The sequence below is a fragment of the Buteo buteo genome, chromosome 12 (assembly GCF_964188355.1).
Source record: "Buteo buteo chromosome 12, bButBut1.hap1.1, whole genome shotgun sequence".
In the NCBI taxonomy this organism is placed as follows: Eukaryota; Metazoa; Chordata; class Aves; order Accipitriformes; family Accipitridae; genus Buteo; species Buteo buteo.
In genome coordinates, this window is record NC_134182.1 from 32,824,614 (window position 1) to 32,837,341 (window position 12,728).

Sequence of the window (12,728 nt, forward strand, 5' to 3'; positions counted from 1 at the left end):
TAAACCTGCTTTTAAATTTAATATGCTACTATAAAATTTTGGTGGCAAATTTATTACAATTATATATATATATATATAAAAAAAAAAAAATATCTATGCAGATTTAAACTGATTTGGGCCCATGACAGGTATGTTCTTCTGTGAGATCACAAAACATACAAATTCATACATTTACAGCATAGTATATGTACATAGTGGTACAATGCAATAGGAATTTAAACCCATAATAAACCATATAATCTGCATAGGAGGGACTATACATCTATTCACTGTCACTACATTTTATGATCCCTCTTCTGTGTATTTTTTCTAATGGTTGCTGTTCTTCACATGCTCTTTAACCCTATAGCGAGGTATCCCGAAGCACGCCTGCTGGCTCAGGCTCTGCAAAGCCACCCACCGAGGAAGGGGCGGTGGAAGGCGCTGCCTGCGCTGCAGGGAGGGGAGGCTGAGCTGCCCAGCCCTGCTGAGGAGCCCGCGGCTGTGCAGGTCTCCTTGGGGAGCTTTGCTGCCAAAGAACATGAGGTGCCTGTGGATTTTAGCAAACTGTGTAGGTAAGATCTGAGAATGCCTTCCTTTACTACCTCACTGCTAAGGTGACTTAGATGTCATATTTCCACCTTCTCCCACTACCACCTTTTCATTTATTTCGTTGCAAATTCCTGCCAGGGAGCTCAGGTAATATGTAAAATATAGATGAAGGTGAAGGATAAAATAAGCAGAAAGTGATTATGCAAGCTTCTTGTTAGTTCCAGGTCAGAATTGTCTTATTTTAACTATCCAGAAGTCCATGAAATGCCTCCCTAACATGTCCAGCTATGCCTGGAGTGCAAGCTTTCCTGAAGATGTTAATGACTCATATAGAGCTGCAAAGTCTCTGTATATGTCTTTCTCTATATATATGCATATGTATATATAATATGCAAAAGGAGGGAATAATTAAGAGGGGATGCTGGAAGACAATGTTTGGGTTTTCTGACATACATGCATGTGCATCTCAGCCGTAATGGAGCAAGCAGATGAACAGTAATTCTTTTCACACTAATTCTTAGTGCAGCACCACCAAAAGGTCTCAGTTTAGATAGTGGACATGCTAAAGCAGACACTACGTAAACACATGGTAAGGGACAGTCCTCCCTCCTCCCTAAGGGACTGTCTCATCCAAATGAATGGAGAGTACAAAGAAATCAGAGGTCTGTAGTGACTTGCTCAAAACCACAGAACAAATCTGCAGCAAAGCTAGGAACCAAAGCCATATCTCCAAACGCCCAAGTCTACCCTGACACCAAGAAAAACCTCTGTAGATTAACCCTATTCAATCTGCTGGTCAGACACACAAATGCACGTTCTTTACTAAGCCTGCTGCAAGCTTACCTGTAATGATGTCCCCCTGTACCCCAAACAGGCTGCAGGGCTTGCAGCTGCTCTTCAACTCAGCCATCATTTAATTAAATGGAAGACATAAAACTACCAACCGTATCCATTAACTGCAGCAACAAAGAGTATAATGCTCTGGTTTTAACCCCAGGGATGGATCTGGCGAACCACAACCGCTCACCCCAGAATTCAGCAGTATTTAATACATTATCTGAGAGCAGCTGGAAAGAAAAATACTTAAAAACCAAAGAAATGAAAAGGTAGTTGTTTTGGGCTAGCATTTGTTATTGTTTTTAGATTAAACTGTTGCTTTCTCTAACCTCCATACTTATCTCATCTCAGAAGCAACCATGTTTGCTGTGGAGTAAACAACAAACACAAACTGAAGACTGAAGTGCAGGAAACACAGCATCTCAGGAAAATGCCTTTAAAACTTCTGGATACTGCTCTAGGACCTGCAGCGAACAGTGAAATTCCTTTATCTGCAGCCCCCAAATGATTTAGAAGATGAAGAAACTGTAACTATGGCTAAGGAGCAAAATTTCAGCATTTAGAATCTTAACCTTAGTCATCTGAGGTACAGCATTTCCCGAGTACCCTGGTTTCTTCGATTTTTCCTGTAGTAAGTTTCCACCTCACTGCTGCACAGCTGGAAGCTGAGAAATGTGTCCTTCTTACTGTTTACTTTCTGAGCTACTTCATTAAAAGGCTGTGAGCCCCACTGTGTAACAGAAGGGGAAAACGTTGTTCACATCCTTCCACGTATCGGGGAAGCTCTCTGACACGGGACATCTTGATGGCTGAGTCATCCCATCTGTCCCAGACACCTCTCAGGCCAAAACGAGCTGAGCTGAAGGAGTGCTCACCAAGAGGCAGTCCTTCAAGCAGCCAGCGCATCCTCAGCCCTTCACAGAGGACAGGCACACCGGGCTGCCCATGAGCGCTGCAGGCTTTGTGGGTTTTGCTTGCTGTAAAGACAAGGTGTGCTGAAGACAAAGTGCTGCCTTTGGTTACGATTGCGCTTCCTCATGGAACTAAACACAACAGCTTGGGTTTAACTGGGATCAGAGCTCGGCCTTTGAAGTCAGGGACATAATGCCAGGAAAATACTACAACACTTTGTACTTGGCTATTCAAGGCACTGTACTAGTCTCGAGTTTGGAAAAGAAAAGCTTACTTAGCTTACTCAGAGATTGTCATGAAAGTCAGCTGTGGGTAGAGGAAGAAGATATTAATTAAAAAATGAGGTTCACAGAGGTTTGAACAGAGAACTCTTGAGAAGTAATTGCAGAAAATGCAGACTTTCATTACATGACTTGTAGTATTGGGAATAAACCTGGCTTTCTTACTGTTGGAGTGAAATCGTATTGAGAATAACATAGCACCTAGCACAGGACACACAACAAATTCAGAACATCCTTTAACAAACCTGGAGAGGAAAGCAAATACAAGTTTGATTTAACTGACTGATTTGAATAAAATGTCCGCTGGACATAGAGCAGCATGCAAGAGCCACAGGAGAAAAAAAAAAAAAGCTTCCATACCTGTATCTTTGCTTTGGAGACTGCTTTTCAGCTGACTTAAAAACATGTCCAAGATAATACAAAGGAAAGAATAAAAAGTTCCAGTTTGTTGCAAACCACGTTAGAGTGAAGGGTGCATCGAACTTCTTAAAGGTCAGTTTTGCTAGCTGGGTTGAACCCGACCAAGAGGAGCAGACACCCAGGACCACAGCCACACCCCAGAAAATCTTCTTCAGTTGCGTCACGGAGCATTTCCAGCAACAGCGGTTCACCCTTCCACCGCCTTCCGCCCCAGCTTGCATCTGTGCTTCGGCTGGGGCTGGAGACTCCCGGGAGCGCTCATCCCCTGGGGAGAAGAAAACACAAGGCTTGCTAAGGAAATCCAGCCTGCATTTTAGTTTTCAAATCCTAGGCCCTTCTGAAGTCACATGGAGCTTCACCAGCAAAAGATCTTGCCACAAAATGTCCTTTGTTTTTAGATCATTGCACAGCCTCTGGTTCAACTGAGGCATAATTACAATGCAAATAATAATTATCACCTCTTGATTTAGAAGGCACTGGATAAAATGGAAATTACATGTTGCTCTGAAGTACATAGAAAGGCTTAACACACCACTTAAACTGATGCTGTTAAGACGTGTAAATGAATGAAAAATACAGCACTGAGTTCAATAAAGCAGCAAAGGGGATTACAACACTTGGAATTGTTATTGTCTTGGAAAATGCGGAATTGGGCAGCTTATGGAATATGGTGTTTCTTAAAAGGAGAGGGGGGAAAATGTATTTAATCTTGCAGTTAAGCACAATCACTGCAATGTAAATAGCACAATTAATACTGAACTTGGATCACCAGGCATTGCAGTGATCCCTAAAAAACCAGCTCTCCTGAGGCTGTAGCCAGATGGCAAAAATCAGACCAACCCACACACTGCCCTGAAGAGCATCTCAGACTAGGCAACACTAACTTTTTTTAGCTCAAGTCCTGCACCAAATGAGACTGGACTGGAACTTTGCCCTGGTATCACTGAGCCTAGCATGCTACTAGAAATTTCTCTCCTAAAAATCCTTGCCCCTAACATCCTTAAACATGAATTGTTATAGCCCTGCTGTCATACCACTATTGGCAGATATTGTATCCCGCTTGTGAATGAATGAGCCCAGTGAGGTTAGGTGGTTCAGTTCCCACGGAGATCAAAACGTGCTGGCAGACCTCAGCAGCAGGCCACTGCCTTTAGGGCTTTCACCTGCCTTTCTTAAATTCACGCCACTTAACATCTGCTAAAGCCATCGGTCACCCGCTTGCACACTCAGCAGTGATTTCTCTTAAAGGCTGACTTCAGTTTAGTCGGTCCATTCACTGGAAGGAGGATGTAACAGTAATTCATGTTGACAGCCAAGAACCTACAACTTCAAAAGTGTCCAGAGGTCATTGCATGCATTGAAAGGTGAAAAGAGAAATATAAGTACAGCCAGGACAATGAGATGGTATTCTTGCCAAACATTTATATATGTTCAAGGCAGACTAAAAGAGGTCCACACCCAAAAAAATCCTTCCTTATCCTGGTGAGAATCAGTATTTAGAATGGAAAATCTCTTAACCCCTTGTTTCACATTAACCTAAATTTGTATTTACATGAGCTAATACATTATTAAAGAAAAGGTTTATTCCAATGGAGAGAACTACTTAATTATTTCTCCACGGATAAGAAATGCATGATCTGAGCTAAAAGTACCACTAGTTTGCCTAGTAAAGCTGTATTTTGTAACGGGAAAAACTGTGCTTTGATATCTTGAAGTCTAAAAAGAGTGTACAGCAGCAAAGGTATAAACATCTAGTCTTTCTGAGTGGCATTAAGAGAGATGGGGATTTTGCTGATCTCTCCACTTATTTCAGTTTTCTATAGAAGATTGTGTGGGCAGCTTCCCACATAACAGGAGATGCACCAGCAGGCCAATGAATTACCCAAAGTTAATGTGGCTTTGTATTAAATATGTAATGGAAAGGTTACAAGCTACCTGCTAAATGTTTGAAGAAGCTAGAATTGAAAAAAAGGCTGCTTGTGAAACCTTAGCTCATTCAAAATCATTTCAATACATTTGCTTTTTAATACATTGCTTGTAACTAATGCTTCTTGCCTCACTCGCTGCACAGACCAGTCAGGGTTCAGTTTACCAAACAACGGTACATTCATTTCTTTTAACTTCACCACGCAATGGACAGCTGCCAGCGCTCTCTCTGCTGTCCACCACACAAGTCTCACAACGATTACTGAATTTTTCCTTTCCTCTCAAGCTTTTCTACTGGGTGTTGTCACTGTAACACCAAAAACTTCACACCTCCTAACCACCTCCAGCATCCTTCCCATGGACCACTGGGAGAGCTGGGCACAGAAAAAACAAATCCAGGCAGCCAGGGTGCCGAGCGAGAGCTTAGGAGGGGTTTGTGCCACTGTGTCAATGCAGGGAAGAGCCTTCCTCCACTCACAGTTTACATTTTTGAAACTACTTGCAGAGGTAGGCAAAAATGTTCCTCCTTCTAGAAGACAGCCAGCAGGATACCTGCCGTCCCCGTCTTCTCTGCAGTTACTCCCCCAAGGAAGCAGGAAACTGGGATTTAAACCCTTCCTGCTGAAGATATTTAACATTAGGGAACATGCCTTAAACCACTAGGGTACATGGTATCTCAAGATGAGTAGATACTCTGAATCACAACATTGAAGCTGTGTTATTTTTTCTAAAATAAGAACTGATCACTGAGACAGCAGGATACCATGTCTGGCCCTCTGGTCCAGTAGTCTTGGCCATCACTGAGGAGGGGGAAGATCACAACTATACCATCTGATGCACCAGACAACATAAAATAATGCAGTGTTTGGTGGACACCCCACAACAGACACTGGTGAGGATCTTCTCCCCACCAAGGGCTGAAGCCACCCACCCTGCTCCCCATTGCACTGTGCACGTATGCATGAGTCAGCAGCTCATTTGGACAGCTTGCATGAATATCACTGCCTTTTAACTCTATTCCATAGCAATTACTCCCTATGGAATAAAGCTAAACTTTACTGATGTTTTCTCTGCTCCACAGGCAAAATGACTTGTCCAGGTACATTTAATTTTGCATTAAATACACCAACAGAAACATTCACTTTCCGCAAAAGACAATACTGCCTGTATCACTTCTAAAGTGACCTTGCAGCTCAAGGGTTACATTTCTAGGGTGTGCATTCTTTGGATGCATTTACATGCTGGATGGAGTAAAAATTTATCCTAGGCACGATTGGTTTCAAGATGATGGGCCCCATATTTGGGGGTAAAAATCACTGACCCGGTGATTAGCAGTTACAGGCTGAAACTTCTTTTAACTATCCGCCAGTGAAATTGCATCGTGCCCTCATGATTTCCTGTGCTGCCGGAGGGCTAGATGCCAAATGGGCACAGCCTTTCACTGCACTGTCCTGGAGGATACCTGGGATGTAATCCGCCCCAAGCAGTCTTTGGAAATGGTGGATACCACAGATGATAGACACCCATGTGGTCCCATCCTCCCATTTACCACGTCAAGGACTTGCCTGCCAGCTGGCATGCGTAACACCCAGAGCTGTACGTTTCCCTGCCCAGTCCTTGTGTCCCAATGGGGACAGTTTTTGTCACCGAAGTTGCAGGTGCACAGATGGGGTGACATCAAACCCACACATGGATAAGAAGCTCCTCACTGTCTTTCTGACATTGCTCAAGGGCCAGCTGGCAACAGAATGCACATGAATTTAAAGATGGCAAAATGGCTTTTCAGAATGGATGAGGCAGGACACTAAAGAATTTTATTTCTGGACATCCTGCTCCAGACTTCTAATGGGTTTCTTCCTTTACCCCTTGCAGCAGACTGCTCTGTATGCTACTGTATACCCCAAAAGAGTAAATCAAGATGCTGAGATAGAGGAAAAATGCCTATCTTGCTTTTACTAAATTTGGCTTTTCATTCTCCCTTTTGTTCATTCATTTTCCTGTTTCATAAATCCCAACTGGAACCGCTCTTCCTCCCTCTCTTTCAGCCAACCTCTCTCCCGTGGCATTCAGAAGCAATGGAAGGAAATCACCTCCAATGGTACTGCCAATACCCACAGGGATGTGAACTGCAGAAAACAGCCATCCTTCTGTTTCCTCCCTTATGGGTGAGACACCTCTCAGCTGACTTCAGATACCTGTGGTAGGGATATCTAAACCTGAGCTCCTCACTCCACTCTCCTGGCTGAGGCCATGGAGGAAAAACAGGCACTGGAAGACACTACACACCCCACGTAAGGTAGATGCCTTAGATGATGTGCCCTTCGTTACTGACTACAGATGCTTGCACTGGGTTAGAGAAAACCCACCCCAGCAGAGGTAATACCTTTAAATAGCCTGTCCAGACCACTTCAAAAGTGCTTTAAGGCTTAAGACTCCTGTGCACAGCCAGCCAGTTAAAGACTTACCATAGGACCACAGTGTACCTCACTGTGTATGTTAAAAATGTAATATTGATAAAAACCAAGGGCGGCATTCATCTTCTCAGCTTGAGACATCTGCTCTGCAGACTTGTATATCTGAGACAGTCATTTACACTTTCTGCATAGTTAGTAGACAGAAAAAAGACATTTCCATAGCACGATTTATCTTCTCCTAAAGTAGACGATTAAAACAAGCCAGATGAATCACCCTCTCCAAGTGCTTGTTTCTCTCCACCAGCTCTCAACAGTCTGGGGCGACAAGCGCAGAAGTAGGTGTCTCTAGTGTAGGTGTCTGAAGCTGGGTGAGACGAGTCCCACCTCTCCGCTGCTTCTGTCAGAAACAGAGAGTAAAGCTACCGCAGACAGCACTGGTAGGCTCAGAGCTGGGCACCGCTACACAAACATATTTAGCTGTCACCAATGAACTGCTTTAGCTGTTGCCAGCTAGTCAGCAAATGAGTGAAAGAAGTATGACAAAAGTGCTGGGTGCCCTTGCCAACCCTTCAGAGTGAGAAAGTGACTCTCACAGACTAAGGTCCTGCCTCTTAGGGACTGAAACATGTGCCTAATATTAACGCACAACTCCGCCAGCTTCCCCAGGCTATGAAAATGCTTCAACACAAGCATATTCTTAAACAGTTCTTTAAATCAGGCTTCTGGAAAAAATTCTGAAAAAGGAAAGAATCCTCACAGGTCTCTCTGACAATTACAAATGAGCCATCCTCAAGGCATTTCCATTTTGCCAGCCTCTCAAATGTTTTGTAGCTGCCTGGGCATTGCACAGAACTAGTTTGTAAAGCTTGCAAAAAATATATGCTTATCAAAAATAGGGGAGAAGGAGCTGAGGCAAATCGTGTAAGACAGCGCAGGACCCTCAGTGTGGTTAGAACTCTAGGAACCCGTGACGTGCAGGGGGATCGGAGCTGGACACTACCCAAGGTATATTCTCACACCCTTGCATGCTGTGTGACTTCCACTTCACCCAATAATTACTACACAGAGAAATCAGTGGAAGACAGTTAGTTCCAACACAGTTACTTACCAGTTACAAACAGACCCAAGAACACACACAATGACTTCTGGCGGTGGTTTTCTGGACACACAATACTATTTGCCTCAGTAGCAGACTCCCAAACTCCTCAAAGCGTTTTTATGTCATTCCTGTCTACCACACTAGCTATGCATTATTTAGCTGTCCAGGCTTTTTGAGCTAAGCTGTTAAGAAACAGCTGAGGCATCATCCTGTGAAGAGAAGATGAAATGCCAAATCCACAAAGTGATTTAGATCTCTAATTGCCACTGCAGTTGTCTAAATCTGAAATGTTGATATTTATTCAGATACGTTGTTGCCCAGGCATTTTCTTCACTGTTGTTCAGGTTAAAGAGTGAGGTCTTAGGGACTCATCTGTCGCCTGGCAGATGACCTAGTAGCTAGTGCAGATTTCTCATGCCATTGTCAATGATGACCCCTCCTTTCACATGTCATCCTGATAGCTGGTTTTAAGGAATTGTTAATATTTCATTTCAGAAGCCAGTAATCTCCATGCATCAACCTTTCCAAAGGCCTACATCTCTGCTGCACAGATCAGTAATGAGAGCACGCACAGCCTAACTTCTGCATCAAGGGACACTCACTCCTTCTCCAAATTAGCTTTAGCTTTGCCAAGGCTGCTTGCACCAGCTGTATCCTCCTCCCAATCCCACTAGAGCTCCTCAGATGCCAAAGAATCTGTTCCTGGGCACGCCTAAGCACCATGACTCCTAAGCAGGTTTGTGCCTCTCTTTCTTACACCCTGTCAGGATTCAAAGACACATCGGTTTTTCATGGGACTCCATGGGACTTGCCTTGAGAAACCTGGTCTGCTGGGGGCTGATGGGGCCCATCGGTCAGAGAAGGGGAAGAGCATCTTCGGTCACATGCTTGCCAAGCTGGTGAAGAGGGCTTTAAACTGAAGTTACCGGGGAAGGGGAACCTCAATCCATCCCACTCCTACCAGTTTGATGCCAGTGCCAGCAATAGATGCCCAGAGCCTGGAGAGGGATCACAGGTCAGCAGGAAAGCACCCAAAGAGCAGCACAAAGGAATTCCAGCCACTCCAGCCAGTAAGTCAGCTTCATCAGGGGCTCAACTTAAATGCCTCTATGCAAACACACGTAGCATGGGGAATAAACAAGAGGAGTTTGAGACATGCGCACACTTGCAGGGCTATGATCTTATTGGAATCATGGAGACATGGTGGGATGGCTCCTGTGACTGGGGTGTTGGAATGGAAGGATACAGGCTCTTTAGGAAGGACAGGCACAGGGGACAAGGAGGGGGTGTCACCCTCTAGGCAATAACCAGCTGGAGTGCATGGAGCTTCCAGCTGGGGATGGATGAGGAGCCAACTGAGAGCTTATGGGTCAGTATTAAAGGGAGGGCAGGGACAGGTGACATTATAGCGGGGGTCTGCTACAGGCCACCCAACCAGGACAACCAAGCAGATGAGGCCCTCTATAGACAGCTAGGAGCAGCCTCACGTTCAAAAGCCCTGGTCCTCATGGAGGACTTCAACCACCCCGATACCTGTTGGAGGGACAACACAGCAGGGCATAAGCAATCCGGGAGGTTCCTGGAATGCACTGATGACAACTTCCTTCTCCAAGTGACAAAGGAGCCAACGAGGAGAGGTGCTATGCTGGACCTTGTTCTCACCAACAAGGAAGGGCTGGTGGGGAATGTGAAGCTCAAGGGCAGCCTTGGCTGCCGTGACCATCAGATGGTAGACTTCAAGATCCTTAGGGCAGTGAGGAGGGTGCACAGCAAGCTCACTACCCTGGACTTCAGAAGAGCAGACTGGCCTCTTCAGGGATCTGCTTGGTAGAGTACCAAGGGATACAGCCCTGGAGGGAAGAGGGGCCCAAGAAAGCTGGTTAGTATTCAAGGATCACCTCCTCCAAGCTCAGGAGAGATGAACCTCAACAGAGAGGAAGTCAGGCAAAAACACCAGGAGGCCCACATGGATGAACGAGGAGCTCACGGACAAACTCAAACACAAAAAGGAAGCCTACAGAGGGTGGCAGCAAGGACAGGTAACCTGGGAGGAATACAGAGTAACTGTCTGAGATGCCAGAGGTCAGGTTAGGAAAGCTAAAGCCCTGATACAATTAAATCTGGCCAGGGACATCAAGGGCAAGAAGAAAAGCTTCTATAAGTACGTTGGTGATAAAAGGAAGACTAGGGAACATGTGGGCCCTCTCTGGAAGGCAACGGGAGACCTGGCTACCCATGATATGGAGAAGGCTGTGGTACTCAATGACTTTTTTGCCTCAGTCTTCACTGGCAAGTGCTCTAGCCACACCACCCAAAGTTGCAGAAGGCAAAGGCAGGGACTGGGAGAATTAAGAACCACCCACTGTAGCAGAAGATCAGGCTCGAGACCATCTAAGGAAGCTGAAGGTGCACAAGTCCATGGGACCTGATGAGATGCATCCATGGGTCCTGAGGGAACTGGCAGATGAAGTGGATAAGCCACTATCCATCATATTTGAGAAGTCGTGGCAGTCCAGGGAAGTTCCCACTGACTGGAAAAGAGGAAACATAACCCCCATTTTTAAAAAGGGAAAAAAGGAAGACCTGAGGAACTACAGGCCAGTCAGTCTCAACTCCGTGCCCAGCAAGATCGTGGAGCAGATCCTCCTGGAAACTGCTGAGGCACATGGAAAATAAGGAGGTGATTGGTGACAGCCAACATGGCTTCACTAAGGGCAAATAGTATCTGACAAATTTGGTGGCCTTCTACAATGGGGTTACACCATTGGTGGATAAGGGAAGAGCAACTGATGTAACCTACCTGGATTTGTGCAAAGCATTTGACACTGTCCCACACAACATCCTCGTCTCTAAATTGGAGACACATGGATTTAACAGACAGACAACTTGGCGGATAAGGAATTGGCTGGATGGTCGCACTCAAAGAGTTGCAGTCAACGGCTCAATATCCAAGTGGAGAGCAGGGATGAGTGGCATTCCTATGGGGTTGGTATTGGGACTGGCGATGTTTAACATCTTTGTCGACAACATGGCCAGTAGGATTGAGCACACCCTCAGCAAGTGTGCCGAGGACACCAAGCTGTGTGGTGCAGTTGACACGCTGGAGGGAAGGGATGTCATCCAGAGGGACCTTGACAGCCTTGAGGCACGGTGGGCCCATGCCAACATCATGAAGTGCAACAAGGCCACATGCAAGGTCCTGCACATGGGTCGGGGCAATCCCAAGCACAAATACAGGCTGGGCGATGAGTGGATTGAGAGCAGCCCTGCAGAGAAGGACTTGGGGGTATCAGTGGATGAAAAACTGAGTATGAGCCAGCAATGTGAGCTCGCAGCCCAGAAAGCCAATCGCATCCTGGGCTGCATCAAAAGAATTGTGACCAGCAGGTGGAGGGAGGGGATTCTGTCCCTCTGCTCTGCTCTGGTGAGACCCCACCTGCAGTACTGCATTCAGCTCTGGGGTCCTCAGCATAAGAAAGACATGGAACTGTTGGAGCGAGTCCAGAGGAGGGCCACGAAGATGATCAGAGGGATGGAGCACCTCCCCTATGGGGACAGGCTGAGAGAGTTGAGGTTGTTCAGCCTGGAGAAGAGAAAGCTCCAGGGAGACCATATAACTGCCTTCCAATACCTAAAGGGGGTCACTAAGAAACGTGGAGAGGGACTTTTTACAAGGGCGTGTAGTGATAGGACAAGGGGTAATGGCTTTAAACTGAAAGAGGGTAGATTCAGATTAGATGTAAGGAAGAAATTCTTCCCTGTGAGGGTGGTGAGGCACTGGGACAGGTTGCCCAGAGAGGCTGTGGCTGCCCCATCCCTGGCAGTGTTCAAGGCCAGGTTGGATGGGGCTTTGAGCAACCTGGTCTAGTGGAAAGTGTCCCTGCCCATGGCAGGGGGGTTGGAACTAGATGGTCTTTAAGGTCCCTTCCAACCCAAACCATCCTGTGGTTCTATGATTTGAGAGTTTCTATCTCTCATTTTAAGAGTCATCTCCAAGAAATATTTCCATTCAGTATTTGAAGTAGTAACTGGAACAAGGCCTAGAGCTTCACTTTTTCTCCTCTGGGCAACCTCCTCACTTCATGCTTTCCCAATAAATAAGGATGTTTTCCATTCTGAGCAGACCAGGTTTGCTGATATCTGGGTTCCCCTGGCCTTGGAGGGCCTGTGGATTAGGGCACCCTCTTGGGCAGACAGGATCCCTGCTCCTTCAGGCACAGGGGGTGGAAGGTCGCTCTACACACTGAGCTCCTGAAGAGGAGCACACACTCCACCTCCACTTTTTGAAGGAAAGGGTTGGCTGCCAAC

General features: G+C 45.9%; 1 protein-coding gene across 2 annotated transcripts in view; it reads right to left on the reverse strand.

The window, feature by feature from the left end:
* Positions 1–12,728, reverse strand: part of SLC35F3 (solute carrier family 35 member F3) — a 185,487-nt gene that overhangs the window by 49,021 nt on the left and 123,738 nt on the right. For both annotated transcript variants that reach the window (XM_075043269.1, XM_075043270.1), the window contains one exon: positions 2,922–3,246. In XM_075043269.1, the coding sequence (XP_074899370.1) occupies positions 2,922–3,246 (325 nt within the window). The remainder of the gene's footprint in view (positions 1–2,921; positions 3,247–12,728) is intronic.